The sequence below is a fragment of the Peromyscus leucopus genome, chromosome 14 (assembly GCF_004664715.2).
Source record: "Peromyscus leucopus breed LL Stock chromosome 14, UCI_PerLeu_2.1, whole genome shotgun sequence".
In the NCBI taxonomy this organism is placed as follows: Eukaryota; Metazoa; Chordata; class Mammalia; order Rodentia; family Cricetidae; genus Peromyscus; species Peromyscus leucopus.
The window spans coordinates 67,860,302-67,879,622 of NC_051075.1; the positions used below are offsets into that span (position 1 = coordinate 67,860,302).

General features: G+C 51.9%; 1 protein-coding gene across 3 annotated transcripts in view; it reads right to left on the minus strand.

Moving 5' to 3' along the window:
• Ccdc88c (coiled-coil domain containing 88C) overlaps window positions 1–19,321 on the minus strand; it is a 124,856-nt gene that overhangs the window by 40,708 nt on the left and 64,827 nt on the right. For all 3 annotated transcript variants that reach the window (XM_028886653.2, XM_037210784.1, XM_028886654.2), the window contains 5 exons: window positions 18,546–18,627; window positions 18,087–18,245; window positions 8,550–8,696; window positions 7,855–7,999; window positions 3,078–3,262 (listed from right to left, as the gene is read on the minus strand). In XM_028886653.2, the coding sequence (XP_028742486.1) occupies window positions 3,078–3,262; window positions 7,855–7,999; window positions 8,550–8,696; window positions 18,087–18,245; window positions 18,546–18,627 (718 nt within the window). The remainder of the gene's footprint in view (window positions 1–3,077; window positions 3,263–7,854; window positions 8,000–8,549; window positions 8,697–18,086; window positions 18,246–18,545; window positions 18,628–19,321) is intronic.

Genomic DNA, 19,321 nt, shown 5'->3' on the forward strand with positions numbered 1-19,321 from the left:
TGCTGCCTTGTGTCTGATCTACCCCATATCTTGCTTTTTTTCTTGACCTCATCTACTTCCGCTCTGTGTCAGACCACACACCCCAACACCCAGTGCTGGATTCCCCACAAGGACTGTGTGGCTCCTTCCCTTCCTTATACTTGGGGAAAGCACCCAGATGCTTGGGTTTTATCACCCACCCTCAGGTAAACCTGTCATCAAGCCCTGCCCCTTCTGCCCACTCTACTCGCCCCGACACTCCATGGCTGCTGCCCCAGACCAGACTGTATCATTCTGCCTGGACAGATGATAACCCTCCCATTACTACCTGCCAACACCAGGCTCTGAAGCGGGTGCGCGTTAGGACGCAGGCCCTGACTCGGCAGGGCTGCCAATCCTGTTCTCTGGAGATGCCCATGCTATCGTCTGCTCTGCCGAGGCTTTGAGCCTGGGCTGTCTCTTCCTGCTGTCACCAAGCGTATTCAGCATGAGACGCTGATGCTGGTCTCGAAGTGGCAAAGAGTCAAAAATCATGCTCAATCATGACACCTACTGACCACAGGTAGCTGACCCTCCCTGGAGACTTCAAGGCCCATGCCCACTTTCTGACTCGATGGGTCTGGGGTGGGGCCTGGAGATCACCATTTTATGTCATCTTAGTGTGTGTCTGGGGGTGGGGCCTGGAGATCACCATTTTATGTCATCTTAGTGTGTGTCTGGGGGTGGGGCCTGGAGATCACCATTTTATGTCATCTTAGTGTGCCTCAGGCTGCTGGTTGGGGGCCACTGCTCTAAAAGTGATGCTGAGAAGTGTCTGAAGCTCAGCTGAGCTACCACTCAATCTGAACCTTTAAGGGAGAACCAGAGATGCCCAGGGACCCTGAGAGCACAGGGACTGAGCAGTGGCTCTCACTCGGCTGTCCACACTGAGGTGTGGCATGGACAAAGGATTAAGCTCCCTCCCAGAGCTCCAAGCATCCCTGTCTACAGTGACTCTGCAATCTTTCTCCTTCTTGAGGTGCCACCCTCTACAGGAAAAGCTGGGGTCCACCAGTGGGAAAGGTGGGGCCAGCAGGGGTGTGCATGCATCATGGTTGTTAGGAGTCCCAGCACAGGACCCTAGGGCAGGCGTGCCTCATCCAGCCATGTTGGTTATGGCTTTCCAGAGGGTGCTGTGAAGTGTCACACACAGGTCTTTCCCCAAATCAAGACCTCCTATCTCACCCGTATCTCTGTGCCGTTCCTCATCTGAGACTTGATACTCAGAAGGGAGGCTGAGGTAGCTCAGCACAGAGCAAACTGCGGGGCCAGAAACAAGAAGTGCGCTCACAGTTGGGGAAGAGTAGTGGCCCGCATGGGTCGGTGACTGGCCCAACACCTTTAAGAAGGGCGGGACTTCTGTCCCTCCTGTGCATACTCCCAGGCCTGTGGGATGAGGCCCCCAGCTCTGCCCTGACCTATGATGAAGAAGACCACGCTTGTTGGCCTTCATCTCACTCCCCAAAATATGCTCGACCCCATTCCTAGAAAACCATGCCAGCCTTTGTGTCTGATGTTGCCGCAGCTACCTAAACATGGGATTTTCCTGTATCCTGACTGACCCCTCTGGATAGCCTCCATTTTCTCCTTTCTTAGTTCTCTGTTCCACACTCTACTGCTTATTGAAGACAGCACTCCCCACCCCCCACACACACCCCATTGCCCACCGGCAAGCTGACTATGTTGGGCTGAGAGCTAGCTGCAGGAGCGTGAGCCTGAGAAAGCTCTGTCCTTACAGTTGGGGCTCAGACATTCAGACAGCTGCTCCTGACTTCTTGCGATGGCCCCAAAGCAGGCAGGGCCCACCCCCACCTCTGATAACATGGAATCTTTTCCTAGTTGTCTAAAGGAGCTGAACCTTGGTGACACTGGTATAAAGTTACACAAGAACAGGAGGGAGGCGGCGTCTCCAGGACCCAGGGAAGTACGAAGAAGAACACGAGCTCTGAGAACTCAGATTTCCACAAAGACCTCAGACCTACACCGGCTGCAGCCTGGCTGCTAGGGGTGAGGCAGGGGAACGCCAAGGACTCCCGGTGAGCCCTACCCCACAGAGGACGGCTGGGGTTAGAGAAAGGAAATTAAGGGGAGCTGAGCTGGTTGAATGTGACTTCCTCCTGGGGATGAAGTGCTGACCCATCAAACACAGGGAACTGGGACCAGAAGACAGTCAGTGAGACCTGTATAAAGGACGGAAAACAGCCGCCGCCGCTGCTGGCTGGGCAGACTGCTGCCAGGCGCAGGGCGCTCTACGGGCAGGACACAGGACAGACAACGCTGGTCTGGGAGAAGCAACCTCCTCTAGTGTCCTACTGCTCCCTAGTTACTGGGAACTGTGGGAAGTCATGGCTTTCCGGGGACCACAGCAGGACAGGGCTGGTGAGAGGCCACAGGACAGCTGAGGGGAAGCAGAAGAAGGTAGGACTGGACAGGGGCAGGAACAGCCATGCTGCACGTGTGTATACAGAGGGTAGGCTATTGATGTCAGCTCTTTTTCACTTGGTCCAACACTGGATGCCCATTTAGAAAGACATCCCCCGCCCTGGGACCACAGCAATCTCAGAGACCAAACCATGTGCTCACGTCTGCCATTTTTTGCTTTGCACCAAAAGACAAGGCACGAGAGAGGGGTGTCACCTACTGTCCCTTAAAGGAAAAACAAGTCATTTGGCAGCTAAAATGTCACGTGACACACAGTACTTCAAAGGACCACGAAAGGGGTAAATACAGCTAGATGGTTCCACGAAGGTCCTATTCACAGCAGGAGGGTTTAAGCTGACCGCCCTGCACCCCCAGGAGAGAGAAAGCAGCGGAGGCAGGGTCCTTGGGGGCTGGTCTCCTCCCAGGAGCCCCTGTCCCCTTGCCCCCCACTGCCCCAGGTGCCTTATAGGGGACTGAGAAGCAAATCAAGGGAATGCAGACATGAGACACAGGTCCTACAGGAGAGCCACCAGTAAGGAAGTGACAGCTGTCTCCCTGGAGTCTGGTTAAGGGCCCCAGAGACACGGAACTTCCCGCGATGCACACTGGGCGCCCCTGTGCCAGCCCGGGGAAATCACCTTCTTGCTAAGCTGCTGGTTCTCTTTCTCCAGCTCCCCACATTTGAGGCTGCTCTCTTCCAGTGCCAGCGACGTGTCCCGCAGCCCCTGGATGGTGCTCTGGAGGCTCTGGTTCTCCTTCTCCAGCTTCAGGATGCGGCTGGAGGCACACTCGTTCAGCTCGAACACGAAGGACTTCCTGGAGGCTGAAGTGCGGAGTCAGTCAGGGCCTAGCATTCTGGGAACCCGCTTCCACCCTCTGACACAAGCCGAGCTGTAGCGGGTAGCCATTCCAGCTTTGATCTGGAAGTTCCAACCCCCACTGAGGCTTCAGTAACTGTCACACCTACAAGGAGGGGCCGAGAAAGGACCCTGAAGACCCGAGATCCGGATGGGCCAGCTCTCTTGGTTCCTGGACCCTGGACGCTGGACGCTGGAGCGAGACTGAGCAGAGTTCTCCAGAGAACACCGCCACCAGACTGCGCTACACCTTTCCCAGACCCTGCAACCTATCCCTTCACTTGTAAGTTACCCCACACAATAAACTTCCCTTTTAACTACGTGGAGTGGCCTTAATAACTTCACCGATACCGAGTCCCGAGAGCTAGGCACCCCCCTTGCATTCCATTCTCATCCCAATGGGACTGCTGCTTTAGCACCCAAGAGGGAGGGCCTCTGCTGGCAGTTGGGTAGTTGGGTCTGTTCAATCTAGAGCTTAAGGAGGAACCAGATGACAATGTAGGAGCCAATCGTGGGACTTGAGGGAACCTGGATCACCATGCTGCTCACGTGACTGACTCAAGGGTGGCAGGTATTTTCTGTGTCCACTCCAGGAGCAGTGAGCATCTAGGCTGCTGAGCAGGGAGGGCAAAGGGACCAGATGACTGTGAGTGAAGGAAAGCGGTGCCTGTATATGTGTGTACACACACACACACACACACACACACACACACACACACACACACACCTATAGCTGGTCAGCCTGGGCTAGAACCTTGATAGGAGAGATTTCCTCTAACTTCACAGTTACGTTGAAGAAAGTCAGACAACGCATGCAAAGCTGCTTTAGATGTCTCAGCGAGATGAGGTAAATGTTTTAAAAGGCATCTACTTTGCGTTCACATAACCCAGCACTTTGAGAGTCAAGGACTAGACTTCTTGATCTTTGCTCATACAAGCAGGTGCAAGGCCTCAGGTAAGTCCTAGAGCTTCTCGGAGGAGAGCTGCAGGCCTGGAACACCCTAAAGAGACAGTCAAGGCTGTTCCCCAGCCCCTCCTCTGTCTGCTCACCAACTCCAGCCTCATCGCACCGCACTGCTGATGCTCTCTGCCCCTCCACTCCTGACTCTTATCACCCAAGCTCTATGAGAGGAAGTAGAGAGGTGCTGAGGTCCTCAGCAAAGACATCCACGTATGTCCAAACCCAGCCTGTGATGTTGCCGTGGGCAACTGTAAGGACTGAAGAGTTCGTGTCCTCTGCTGTGTAATCACCGACCAGAGCAACAGCACAGACCCAACAGGCCGTCTTAGAGACGCAAATCAACAATGGCAGCAATGGGGAGGGGCTGTGGTGACCGCACAGTAGGTCCAATCTCAGCATCAACACAGGTTCAGAGACACTTGGGAGGCCTCCTCTCAGCTAAAGAAAGCAACCTAGCCATCACGGATCCTGGAGGAGAACCAACAACCATGCTTTACTAAACCAGCATAGTGTCTAACCACTTTCTAAATATGTATCCTGTGTAGGACTCACCAAACAGAGGGAGATCATGACAGAAACCCTCAACCAATCAAAATGCAGAGAACAAACCACCACGTGGTGCCCAGCCCCAACTGATACGTCTACAACACAACACCTGCACCTAAGGTCAGGTGTCACAGCAGAAGAGGGGTGAGAAGAATGTAAGAGCCAGAGGAACAGGAAGTTGGCTGTGAGAGTTAATGCCCTAGAGATGTCAAAGAAGCTACACAAAGAAGTTTCCTCATCATGGCTACCCAAACAAAACCAACAGGACAATACCAACTGACACACTAACATGCCACAGGAAAATCACATGGGATCTCAACGTAGGCAAAGAATTACAGGCAACGAAGGAATGTTGAGAACAGGAGAAGTAGTCTTCCCCAAGCAAGAGGAATTGGTTATCCAATACCAAATGAAATGGCCAGCCCTGAACACACACACATACAAGAGACAGTATATAGACTGAGTAGGGTGTATTTATATATTTAGCGCTCTCTCTCTCTCTCTCTCTCTCTCTCTCTCTCTCTCTCTCTCTCTCTCTGTGTGTGTGTGTGTGTGTGTGTGTATGTGTGTACAGTTATACAGAGGCCATGAATTTGAGAGAGTGCAAGTGGGGTACATGGGAAGAATTGGAGAGAAGAAAAGGAAGGGGAGAAATTATATAACTATATTTTAATTAAAAAAAAAAAAAGGAACCTAAGTAAAGCACCTGGCCTAAAAGTCCACTAACTCAACCTGTGGCCATTACTTCTGCAATGTTGGACATTACTTCTTCCTGTTGGACAGTACTTCTGCAGCACTTATGTAGAGGTCATGTTTATAACGGTGAAATCTCCATACATTTAGTATCTTAAGTGTTAATTTTTATTACAATTATTTATGCATGTGCCTGTGCATGAGTGCACGCACATGGAAGTCAGAGGACAACCGCAGTTGACACTCTCCTCCTTTATGTGGGTTCTGGGCATTGAACTCAGGTCCTCAGGCTTGGCAGCAAGCTTCTTTAGCTGCTGAGCCGTCTCGCTGGCCTCATTTTGGGTATTTCACTACCATCCATGTTTCTGCTCCTCCCATGCTGAGACGCAGGACAAAGCGACTTTCAAGCTTCTACAAGGTCAACACCGGTACTGAGTGCAAGCAGCTTATCAGCAGCGCAAGCAAGATCCACCCTGATCAGGCACAAAGGCTCGTTCATCAGACCACCTAGCAACCGGGACTCACAGGTACAGTAAACACAAATGGGGCCAGGTAGGGCTAAAGCCTCAGTCTCCTGCCGTGAGGCTGAGGGCAAGCCCGTTTGGCAGATGGGGAGCTAAAGTTTAAAGACATGGTATTACTCCAGGTCACACAGGTCACAAGCAGAGGAGCCAGCACTCTAAACCGTGTCTTTTCCAAGTCCTTCTGTCCTTCAGAGCCCACTGGAGAGGCCAGGGGTAGAGCTCAATGGTAATGGATGTGCTCTGTATACATGAGGCCCTGACTTCAATCCGCAGCCCAAGCACAATCTGAAGTATTTAGGGCCAGGCACAGCTTAATCCAGCCACTCAGGAGAATGGAGCAGGAGGCTCACCTGAGCCCAGGAGTCTGGAGCCAGTTTAGGCAACATAGTGAGACCAAATGAGACCAACCAACACTATCACTAAGAATAAATCACAAGCCCAGAGAGATGGCTCGGTGGTCAAGAGCTGTTCTTGCAGAGGACCTGGGTTCAGTTCCCAGGACCCACATGGCAGATCAAAACCACCTATAACTCTAGTTCCAAGGGATCCAAGACCCTCTTCTGGCCTCCGTGGGCACCAGGCATGCAAGCAGTACAGAGATATGCATGCAGGCAAAATCATGTGGCCAATGAGATGGCTCGGTGAGTAAAAGTACATGCCACAAAGCCTGATGACCTGGGATTGGGTTCTCACATGGTGGAGGAATAACCAATCCCCACAAACCGTCCTGACTTCCATGTATGCATACACATGTAAATAAATCTAATTTTTAAAATAAAAAAAAAGAAGAAGAAATCAATCAATCATGGCCATTGACCTTAAAGGGTTCATAAACTATATACTAAGCAGTGTGAATGGATCAGGCCTTTGAGCTTGGTCCCGGGAGCCTGCACCGCTTCTCCAGTCCACCAGGGAGCAGAAGTTTCTCCTGGTGGTCTTGAACTTCATTCAGAGGCAGAAACAATGCCTTCTCCCACCCTGTGTGGCTCCCCAGCTGGGCACACAAGCACCAAAGCAGACACAGTTCAGTGTCCACAGAAACGAGTTAATTCAACGCTTTAATTCAACCAGCCCACGTTCAGGGCTGGTAAGAGCACAGAAACAGACCTGAGTAGTATTCTCAGGGAGTTTTTATCGGTATCTTTCAAACCTAAACCGAGCCAAACGCCCAAGCCTGCTCGGTCAAGTGCTAAGTCAGTACTAACTTGTTATGTTGGGTGCATGGGAAAGGTGAATGTGGCTATTTTCAAACACAGGAATTGGCTTATTGTTTGCTGGGCGCTGGAGCTTCCTGCTACAGTGCTGACTGGGGTCCCCCACCCTTCCCATAATGCACACCTTATCTCAGGGTGCCGGCAGAGGGCAGCAGTGCGTGCCAGGAAGGAGGACTCCCCTCCCCCTCTTCCCCCAGGAAGATCTATAAAGAGCCTGAGACTGGGGACCAACAGCCACTTATCATCGCCACCAGGGAGACAGGACCGGCTGTATCCATCCTGCCCAATTATGCAAATGAACAGGGCAGATAATGTCCAGGGTCCATTTATAATAAGGATTAGTGATCACTGGGGACACTTCCAGTGTCAGGGCTTTCTGTCATCAGCAAAGAGCTGTGATCTGGAAGCTCCTGAGTGTCCATATGGGAAACCAAGAAATCCCAACACTTCATTTGTAGTTTACTTCCGGGCATCCGGGCTGCCAGGCCACTCATGTTTCCCCTGGGGACGACCATAATCAAACAGCTCCAAATGGCACTTGAGGAAATCACATTTACTTGTGGAGAATCGATGGGCTGTTAGGAAGACGCAGAGTCAGCCAAGGGCTCGGCACTACCTACCATCAGACAAGTCTGCGTTCTTGGACAGCTGTTCCAGCTCCCAGCCCAGGTGGGCCGACTCATTCATACTCTGTTTCTGTGCGATCTCCAGAACCATGTTTTCTTCCAGCAGCTCCTCAATTCGTTTCTTATCTGTGTCCCGATCCTAGGGCAGAAAGAGGGAAAGTGTGAGAGGTCTAACTGGCCTCAGACACAAGTATCCACCACCACCCACTCAGAAGGACAGAATGCTTCCTTTCAGACAGAGCGTTGTACACAGGACCCCTACTTGACAGGCCCTTGGCCTGACTAGGTTAAGAAGGAAGTCCTAAGGTCTCAGTGAACACTCTGAACGTAGGAACACAAGGAACAGTGCTTTGCAATATTATATATACTGTGGTGACGGGCAGCTTGTTGGCTCTAGTCTCTGCAGCCTCAAAGGCTGTGACAGGGATGACACGCCAGTGCTCAACCCACTCAAGAGCCACTGAGGACCCTTGAAAAAGACGTATGTGCTCATCCTTGCAGAAGCAACATACAAGCCAGGTCCTAGCTGTTTCGAGGGCAGTTAAGTGTCCACTTGAGCCACCGAGCTTTGCAAGCTCTTAAGTTAGCAGGCTGCTGGCAGGCAGCAAACTCAGAAGCTGACACATCCCAGGAGCTCGCGCCTCCTACACCCCCGCCATCGCTTTACATGGCACCCGCTACATTCCTACCAGTTCCAAGTCATGGAGTTTAGATTTTAGTTGCAAGTTCTCCTTCTCCAGCTCGTGGACTTTATCACCTCGAGCACGGGCGGCGGTCAGTTGCTCCTCCAACATGGCCTTGGTCTCGATTAAGATGATGTTGTCTTCTCTCAGTTCCTGAAGAGCAAACACCAACAGGAGAGCTGTCAGATAAAGGCCAGGGTCATGACCACAGGACTGCCAAACAAAGTGCTTTCAGACCCTGGAGCCAAGCAACCAGCCGAGGGACGCAGGCGGTGGGAAGCTCTGCATCTAGTCCTTCTCAGCCTCACTGGTTGGTTCCCTTGAGGCCAGGCAAGTAACTCTCAAAGAAAAAAAATTCAAGAATCAAGAAAGTGTTTAATGGTGCTGGGGTGTAGATCCGTACAGCGCGAATGCTTTGCGTACACAAGGTCCTAGGGGTTGATCCCCAGCACAGCAGATAACAAGGAACTTTGGGGAGGCAACCCTTCCTCGAGGTCTTCCACAGCCAGATGATCCTCAATTTGGACCCCACTGGAAAGTGGACTCTGCTGACAATGAGGGTCACCGTTTGCCCGCGTTTCCTTTAACAAAGGGAAGTGAAGGGAGCGGCTGAGAGACCAGAGGGGACAGAGCCCAGGACCGAGTCGGAGCCTCTATCCAGTATGTAGGCCGGACAAGAAGGGGGCAGTCAAGTCACAGCACAGCAAAGCAGGGAACACGAATCCCAGACAGACACAGGCAGAAAGTGGCCTCTGCTGGCATCACAGGAAGAAGCCAATCTATGGGCCACGCCTACCAGACCTTGTCCTGAGCCTCTCATGTCCCATGAGCCCTTCCTAGAAGCACTTGGTGTCCTGGGTAGGAGGTGGGGTGGCTTGCATGTCTCCCACATCCTCACAGTTTATAAACAGTGCATGCGGGGAACTGCCACCTTCCTGGGTGGTGAAGATCCCCAAGACTTGTCGCACTCACAGACTGCAACAAGGACCAAGGCTGGAGCTTCCACGTACCCACCGTGTACTCATTCTCCCACATGGGCCTGAATCCAAGCTTCCTGGTGGAGGAAAGCACTCATGGACCTGGGCTTGATCAAAGCTGGCCCTGGGAAGCAGCTCATTGATTTTAGAGTCTCCATTTTGCCTCCAGAGACTCCATGCCTGACAAAGACCACATCACTGTGGCTGGTCCTCCCTCGCCTGCTCCTTACAGCACCCCTCCGAGGGCAGGCAGGTCAGGGTCAGGGTCAGTCTCTTCCTATAGACGAAGGACCAACTCAAGTGCATTAAGGAAGGCGCCCAAAGTCACAGGCCTGCTGCAGGCCGAGGCCAAAGTTCCCACTTAGGCTGCAGGCTCAGACACTGTTTTCTCCTTCTCAAGGGCCTCTGGTTAATAAGAGGCCCAGATTGCCACCAATGACATAAGACAGAAAACAATCAATGAGGGTCTCAAATCAGCAAAAGGGTCCAGCATCCTCTTGTGGTGATATAGTGTGTACCCTAATAAACTTGCCTGAGGATCAGAGGACAAAGCCAGCCACTAGACTAGACATAGAGGTCAGGCAGTGGTGGCACACACCTTTAATCCTAACACTCGGGAGACAGAGATCCTGGATCTCTGTGAGTTCAAGGCCATACTGGACTACATGAGATCGATCCAGTATAGGAAAGAAACAGGGCTAGGCAGTGGTGGTGCACACCTTTACTCCCTGCACTTGAGATCTCATGCCTTTGCTTGGGAAGCACACACGCCTTTAATCCCAGGAAGTGATGGCTGGGCAGAGCAAGGTATTTAAGACATAAGGAAACAGGAACTCACGCTCTTTAGGCTGAGGATTTTGCAGAGGTAAGAACTAGTGGCTGGCTGCAGTTGACTTGGGAGTCTACTTTGTCACTAAGTTGGGTATTTGGGTTTCCATCCTTCCCTGCTCCTGCTCTGAGGTAATGGTGGCTGTCCTGTCCTCTTCCCCCACTCTGGGAACTTTTGGGGACAGGACCGTTACACTTCTTTTCACTGAGTCTTGTAGCAAGGGGGAGCTAGAGGTGGCCTTGAAGGACTCGGATACTCTGACAAGCAGGACAGCACCAGCACCCAACAGGATCATCTCTGAGCACCTTTCAAACAGCCTCTGCTTTGGTCTCGACATCCCCAGTATTAGGTAATGACATTCCACCCTGCTCTGCACATCTACCTCCTCCCAGGACCACGAGCAGCCAGGAAGGATGCTATGCTCACGCTCCTACAGGCCGAGGACTCCACTAGTGGTCTGTAGGGGTGAGAAGGCTGACTCCATTGCTCTGGGCAGCTATCCGGCATACCTATCCGGCATACCTATCTGCCCTAACCAGGAGGCTGTTATCAAGCCCAACCCTGCCCTGCCCACAGCTGGGGTGTTTATACAGCAATAGGTTAGACTAGAGGTCCTGTCTCCAAGCGACTTGAAAGTCCACTCCTGATCTGCCATTGTGACTTGAAAGAGTGCCTCAGGGGGCGCGTGGGCCAACTCCATCTCTACTATGAACTCTAGCTGTAGGAACTCCCAGGTTGGATAACGGTGTCTAAGTGAAAACGTGGATTAATAATGTGCGTACAATTCCCAGTGCCCAATGTCTGAACTCCCCAGCTCCAGTCACGGACACTTCACACCTGTGAAGGACAAAGTTCAACCCAGCACTCACCCAGGAAGCAGCTCCCTTGCCGACAGACAAAAACTGTTTTGCAAGGGCTTAGGGTGTTGCTGAACAGTGGAGGACATGCCTGGCATACACGAGGCTCTCGGCCCTGTCCCTACCACCAAAAAACAAAGCAAACAACAAAAAACAACTCGTTTCCAGGAGTGCCTCTTGACCCCCCACGAACACCGGAGGGGATGTGGAATCAAAGAAAGTCTCTTTTCCAGTGAGCTTGGGATCACAACACACAATGGCTCCTGAGGTCCACTGCAACGGAAAGCCCAAGAGTGCTGAGGGAAGGAAGAGCTGGGCCACTGGACCCATAGCAACAGGCCTCTCCTCTCACTCCTTCCTGCCCTGTCTCTATCCCTCACCCAGTGCCTCACCCCTCAGCCACAGAGCGTCAAGGGCAGGGTATGTTCTACCCTGACCCTGACGGCTGCCTGCCTGTGCCTGCCTGCAACATGGCCTGACCTGAAGAAATGTAGGGACTAGACCAGAAACCAAAGGTCCCCTCTACTCTGTTCAACTCGATAGATCTCATCACAGTCCCCAGAAGCAACAAAGGACACCCCAAGGCAAAAAGAACAGAAGACTACCCACCCAGCATCTGAGTTCTCCTCGGCCAGCAAGCTCCCTGGAACTTAACATTCTTCACTTGGGCCATGATTGCTTAGCTGGGCATGAACTGGGGGAGCCTGGGGTCTCTCTGTAAGTACCTCTAGTTCTCCTGTACCACCCTTCTAGCCCCTTTTCTTCCCCTTAATGGCCAAGGCTCCCCCTCATTCTCTGGCAGCCAGTCAGGGCTCTGGAGACTGCCAGCCACATTCCTATCCCAGACCACTTGCTTAGCAACTGTGATGCCTTTTCTTGTCTGGAGAAAGGAGACTGCTATACCTCACAGGGTCACTGTGGGCCTTAGATGCTATGGTGGACCTAGAGCTAAACACAGGCCAGGCTCTATAGTCACTACTGCTCACTTAAAGGCCTCACTGTGTCACCTGCTCTGTAAAGGACCAGAAAGCAACACTCTCTGTTGGGATTAGAGGATGGGGCATCTTGTTCCAATAAAACTGTACCCATAAAAGCCAGTGATGGGCTGGATTTAATCTATAGACTATAGCTTGCTGGCTCGAGAGCAGAGAATGTCCCTGGCACAGAGGCCTTACTATCAGAGAGGCACATACTATCTGCCCGGGCTGAGTCTGGTCAGGAAACATAGACAGAAACACACATCACAGTAATACCATTTTTTATATATTGCCCAGAAAGATGGGGGAGGGGTGCTTATAAAAGAAACGCGAAGCAAGAGATTGGGGACATGGCCTGCTGAGCTCATGGACCCAGCCCTGCTTTCTGGCCCCAAGCGGACAACTCCTGAATGAAGGAGCAGAAGGAGAGGCAGGCAACCTGTAAAGTCTGCTGCAGAGGCCCGGGAGCAGGGTGGGGTGGGGTGGGATGTGTGGAGGGGAGAGGGGTTGCCAAAGGGCGCCAGCACTGAGTGATGGACAAAGGGAGAGCATGGAGTCATTCCCGCGATGGAGAGGTATGCGAGAGACCACTGGAGAGGGCACCCCAGGAGCAGGCCAAGGGATTAAGCAGCAGTCAGTTTACATTCAGGGAGGGCTTCTGTGTACAAGCCATGGAGTAACCAGAGTAAGCCAGCAGGAGGCAGCCAGAGGACTGCACAGGCTCCAGAAACCTCCTGAGGAGGACAGCAACATGCTGGGAGGTGGGGACATGGGTGTAAAGGATGGTGGGCCCCTGGGCCTGATCCATGTGGGGTGGGGTGGGGTGAGGTGAGGAGAAAAAAGTGGAGGTGAACCCCTGCACAAGTACAAGGAAAATGACTGGACCCCACGGTCAACAAAGGCCAGTATAGAGACAGAATCACAAACAGTGATTCTGGACACATTAGCTGAGACTCCTCCGGGATGGAGATCTGAGAGCAGGAAAGGAGCTAGCCCAAGGCTCAAGGCACCGGGCGCTTACCATTACTGAGTCCTGGGCATCTCTGGCTGAAGGTGACAGGCACATCTAAAAGAGCTAGGAACCTCAGGGTACAGGGGAACAAGTCGGCCTGGGGTCAAACTCTGTCCCTTCCTGACCCTGGACCCTACTGCTGTCATCTTAGGGGTGTGATCTTGGAATGGAGGTTATTAGGTACGAAACACGCTGGAACTGGTCATTAACCAAGCTCCTAAAGGCCGGGGCCTTGCCAGTGACCCACCCATCTCTCTGGCTGCCTCTTTCCCTGCAAGACCTGTTCCAGGGCTTTTATCTCCACTCAGGGTTCTCTACAGAGAAGGGCTGGCTAGGATAAGCTCGCTGCAGGCATGCCTCTGTGCCTGGGATGCCAGGGCACGACACACCCCTCCTGTCATAACAGGACAAGACTTACCCAGCACTTGCCCCTCTGATTACTTCGAAACTAGCACTTTTGGAAGGCTGTTGATTACACAGCACAGGGAAGACCATTGCCACTATGCCAGGATGCACACAGCATTCGGTCATCTGCCTTTTGCCTTAGGCAGAAATTTTAAGCCAATCCCAAAACACTGAAAAAGAAAACCTTCCAGGCGGTGTCTCTTCCTGACAACCTGGACGGCAACCGTCTTGCCCCAGGCAGTGGCCCTGAGGAGCACCGTTTTCAAAGGGAAGTCACTCGGTCTGACTGTGCGCCCACTCCACACTTTTTCCTGTCTCTCCACTGCTCCCAGTTGTATGGTTTCAACCCTTCTGCGAACTAGACCAGGAACCACAGAAAAGCTGCTGGAGTTTAAAAACAAACTGCAAACTTGTGGTCTGCATTTTACTAGTGAAATTCCACTTGTCCTTGGACCTGAGCCCTTCCTTCATCTCCTCCTCCCACCAGCAACTGACACACTCTTCCTCTGGGGATCTGCACTGGTGTCATCGGAGAGGATGTCCCGGTCACCCCACCCCCACCCCAGCACCGTCACCTAGACGCGTCACCAATGTGGACGCGAAAGCTATAGCCAGACTCTTGCTTAGATGAGCCTGCTCACCTGCCCAGCATAACTAACTCCACTTGTTCCAGTCTCAAGGAGAATGAAGCTCAGGCTTCTCCCCTGCAGAGCACAGAACTCCACATAGCAATGGCTTCCTTCACTTGGGGCAGGGGTTCCCAAGAAGCTTGTGCCTTCTGCCATGTGAGGTGGAATCCCCAGCCAGGGCTGGAAGCCCACACGCACAGAGCTGACCGCAGACGGGTATTGAGTTCTGTAATTCTTGCCTGTGCAGGTGAGCAACCTGCAGCCGAGAGCCTCTGTGGGAAAGAATGCAGGGTAGCGCCCGCCCGCCATCGTAGCACCTCTGAGGCAGAAGGATGCAGCCTAGGATACACTGTGAGGCCCTGTTTGAAAACTGGCAAAGGTCCACCAGCATGGGGGTGCAGAAGCACCATCTACAGAAATGCACTTGTGAGGCCTGCTCCTTAGGGACTCGAGAATCCAGGAATTCAATCTCTATCTGTGTGGGGGGGACAGGGGAGAGTGAGGTAGAAATCTATGTGTCAAGAAGGCCAGAGGTTGGTGCTGAGCATCTTCCTCAATCACTTTCCTACTTTTTAAAGAACTCACTGACTGGCCAGCAAGTCCCAGGGATCCCTATACCCACCTCCTCAGAGCTGGGATCATAGGAGCAATCTGAACTCAGGCCTTCCCGCTTGTGTAGCAAGCACATTACCAACTTGTTAATAATGAACCATCATTAACATTCACCTTTGAAAAAGAAGGCATGTGTGTTTTTTTACATGTATAGGTGTTTTGCCCACATGCATACCTGGGCACCACGTGGTGCCCAGAGAGGCCAGAAGAGGACACTGGATACCCTGGAATTGGAGTTTGACAGTTGTGAGCTGTCATGTAGATGCTGGGAATTGAACCTGGGGCCTCTGAAGATCGACCAGTGTTCTTAACCACTGATGAGCCATCTCTCCAGCCTGAAGTGTGTGTTCTTAACAGGTCCCTCAGCTGATTCAGACTACAGCTTGAGAAATGAAGAGCTAAGATTCAGGGAAGGAAGAAGTTTCATAGCTTCAAACTCATATTTCTGTTTCATAATTAAGTTGATGTGGTCAACCAGGTATGCACCTATCCCAAAGGGATTAATGTCCTTTCATTAGACCATCAGGTGTTTTAGACAGGCAAAGTAACACAGCTTCACAGAGCTAACCAAATGCAAATTAAAAGAATACATCTTTGCATCATTAAACAAATGTAACACATCTTAAAAAACATTCCACAACAAGGGGACTGGCCGTGTCCCTGTCATTCCCACGACTGTCTCCACATTGCTCAGTCAACATCACCACAAAGTTAATCTCATACCAAAAAGTGTGTCAAGTGTGGAGAGGCCAAAGAAGGTATCATAGCTGTTCTTCACGTTCTCCAAGGGGTAAAGACACTCACACGGCTGTTGGGAATTCCCAACCCAAGGAGCATCCAAGTACTGTGTGCTCCACCGTTACCTGAGTCCTGGGGTCATACTCCAGAAGCACAAGCTTCTCTCAGGCCCAATTCACCAGGTGGCTCTGACCCCACAGTTTCTGCAAACCCATGCATGCATCATTATCTGCCCTGAAAGGTCTCATGTAGACAAATACGTTCTTTCTATTAATAGAACGAATGTGAACCCTAAAGAACTACTTACTTCATGATGACTTGTGAAATTAACAATATAAAAAGTGTTGCTGTACTAAACTGAGTCAGGTGTTGAGAAAATGGGTGGGAAAGAGTCTCCCTGCAAACCTCTTTCTACGTCTAGATATTCCCTTTTGCAGCGAGCACGACTCCCATATCATTATCATCATCACCATCAGCAGCAGCAGCAGCTCCTAACAGAGTAGATTGTCTGCATATTCCAGGGAGAACATTGGGACAATGTTGGAATGAACGTGGAGTCTGGATCTGGGACCCACCCATCTCTGGGGAACAGAGTACTGGAGTGAGTCCTGGCCACCACACTGTATTCCCAACCCTGTCTGGCAGGGGAACCTTTCGAGTTCACAGCTTCAGGAAGAGGTGCTGAGGCAGCAGTTTGGGGAAACCCGTACAAGACTGCGCCTGAGGCTCCAACGGTGGCATCTGAGTAAGCATCAAAGCCCAAACGGCACACACTCTCCACCTAGAGCCCTTCGGGCCAGAACTTACACCTCTCAATGTGGGCCGAGGCAGTGAGCCACGGAGCTGTTCCTAAGACAAAGGAAGGAAGGCCTGGGCCCCTGCTCCAGCTCCTTGCCCAGAATGCAAGGTGTCTTCTTAGCAGGGAGCAAGGTGAGTCATCCAGACACTCACATGCCTCAGGGGGACACTCCCTGAGTGGGTCTGAGAAGCAGCGCTCAGCCATATCCTCACCTCAGCAACCCTGGCTGTAGCGGGGTGAGTGTGTCAACAAGAAAGGGCGTCCCACAGCAGGGATGACGGGGCTGCGAGACCTGTGCTCTGTGACCCCAGAAGCTACCAGGCCACCCAGGACAAACACCAAGAAGGACAGCTGGAGCCCAGGAATTCAAGGCCATTGTGGGCAGGATAGCAAAATCCAATCTCAAAAAGAAAAAAAAAAAAAAGAGGGGGACAGAGAGTGGGCGAAAGCACCTGCTACATAAAGTTGACAACTCCAGCTCCATCCCTGGAACCCACATCCAAACTAGACACAATGGGGTGGGGAGGTAGGCTCAGTGCTTAACAGTTCCCGGCCCCTATCCCTCTAGAGCAGCTCACAACCACCTCTGACCTCTGACCTCTGTAGGTCACACACGCACACAGTCCCCCACCTGCAGAGGCACCATTAAAAATAAGGTTCATCTTTTTTAAAACTTTGAAAAGCCAGGCGCGGTGGCCACAATTGTTGTCACGGCACTCCGACAGCGACGTGGACAGCAGCCCCCTGGAGTCGCAGCAGCACATCGCCAGAGCGACAAGGTGGCTCTTTCGGCCTCAACAAGGGAAGAGAAGGACAATGCGGGAAAGTCACCCTGACCCCACACACACAGTGTGTGTGCCCACACTTACAAACACGGTGGGTAAAGTAACCATGATACGCTGGCACAGCCTCCACTGCCTGTGGATAGACTAGGGGACCCACACTCCACAGTGCTCATCTTCATTAGCAGCAGTATTTTTATTTTATAGATATGGAAACTGACACCTAGCAAGTAGCCCAGAAATTGCAAACCTTAAGAAGCAGACCAAAACAAAACAAAAAACAAAAAACACCCCCCCAAAAAAAAAACCCACACACACAAATAGAAGTCACCATTATGTTATTGTGATGACTGGTTTTGTGTCAACTTGACACAAGCTAGAGTCATTTGGGAAAGGTGACTCTCAATTGAGAAAATACCTGGCCTGAAGGAGTTTCTTGATTAGAGACTGATATGGGAGGGTCGTTTGGGCGGTGCTATGCCTGAGCTGAGCAAGCCAGTAAGCAGCACTTCACCATCAGCTCCTGCTTCGAGGTTCCTGCCCCGACCTCCATCAATGATGAACTAAATACAAGCTGCAATATAAAATAAACCCTTTCTTCCCAAAGTTCCTCTTGGTCATGGTGTCTACCACAGTAATAGAAACCCTAAGACAGGCATGAAGCAGAAGAAAGAAAAACCAAAAAGCATGGCTGTCCTTCATCAGACGACGCTGTTCCCCCTCACCCACCCGACATTTGGAGATGAGAGAAGGACTAGAAGGGGAGCCAGGAAGGACCTAGACAGGTGGGCTGTGGAGGAGGCAGCTGCTGGAATATGGCTCTCTGCTCGGATCCTCCAAGGACACATGCTTGGGAGGCTGTGTCCAACAGCACTGGATGGAAGCCTATCTGGCCACCTCACTCTATCTCGAGGGTGGCCGCTTACCTCCATGCGAGCCTTGTAAAAGTCCACATCGTGCAGCTTCTCCTTACAGCGGATTAGTTCCATCTCCAGTCTCTCCACACGGTTAGCCTTTTCCCTCAGCGAATCCAGCTCATCCCGATAGGCACGGGCTGACCGGGCATCAGCCGCCAGCTGGATATTCTGTAAGATCGGAGAAGGTGAAAACCCAGTTTAAAGCCTTCATCTGAGGAGGAAGAAAGGGTCAAATCCCTATAGTGTGGGATCTCCTGGTGGCCTAGGAGCTCCGTGTCCAGGCCACCCTGTGGAGTCTCCCACACTTTCACTAAGAAACACGGCTGGCACCCCAGGAAGCTCTCAGGACAACAACTGTGGACACCTTTGCTGGACAAGTCCCATGCTACATCCTGAACCCCTGGAACCGGTTACTGGGGAACCCCAGTCTCAGTCCCTGTACATGCAGGCCCAGGCCTTTGTGCTCACATCTTGCTTGGCCTTCTGAAGCTCCAGGACCAGCTGGTCCACCTCGTGTCTGGTATCTGCAAGCTGCTCCGTCTTCTCCTCCCTGCACAGGTAATTAGGAGAGAGTGTGAAGGGGAGGATGTTCCTTGGCGGGCTCTGGGAACAGGCTGCTACTTCTAGGACCACAGAGGGGAAAGGAAGGCATGCAGGCTTCTGGAAGTCTAGGAAAATGTTTGTGATGTTTTATTCTGTGTGTTTGTACACACATGTGCATGTGCTGACTGGGGTGTGTGTGTGTGTGTGTGTGTGTGTGTGTGTGTGTGTGTGTGTGTGTGTGTACACCCGCTCACTTGTGCAAGTGCATGAAGTACCCATAGATTTGATAGTTCATGTCTTCTGAGAGTCTCTCGTTGAAGCAGGGGCTTGTTTCAGCTAGACCGGCTAGCCAGCAAGTCCTGGGATCCTTCTGTTTCCACCCGCAGTGCAGGGTTACAGATGTGCTATTATGTGGGTGCTGGGATTCCAAACTCTGCAAGCCCTGTACCCACTAAGCCAGCTCCCCAGCTCAAAATTCTTAGTTTTTTAACATGCACCCTTAACCCAGACCCAATCACCACCTATTGTCCCCAGGTGTACAAGACAGCCGGGCTGTAGCTCTGTGAGTCCACAGATGGCTCTGTGAGACCAGACATGGAGAGGTAAGACTGAGCAACTCCCCAGAAGAACAAGCCACATTCATAACTTCGAGAAAACAGGAAAGAACCGAGAGCCAAGAAGACACTCTGTTCATCCCAGCC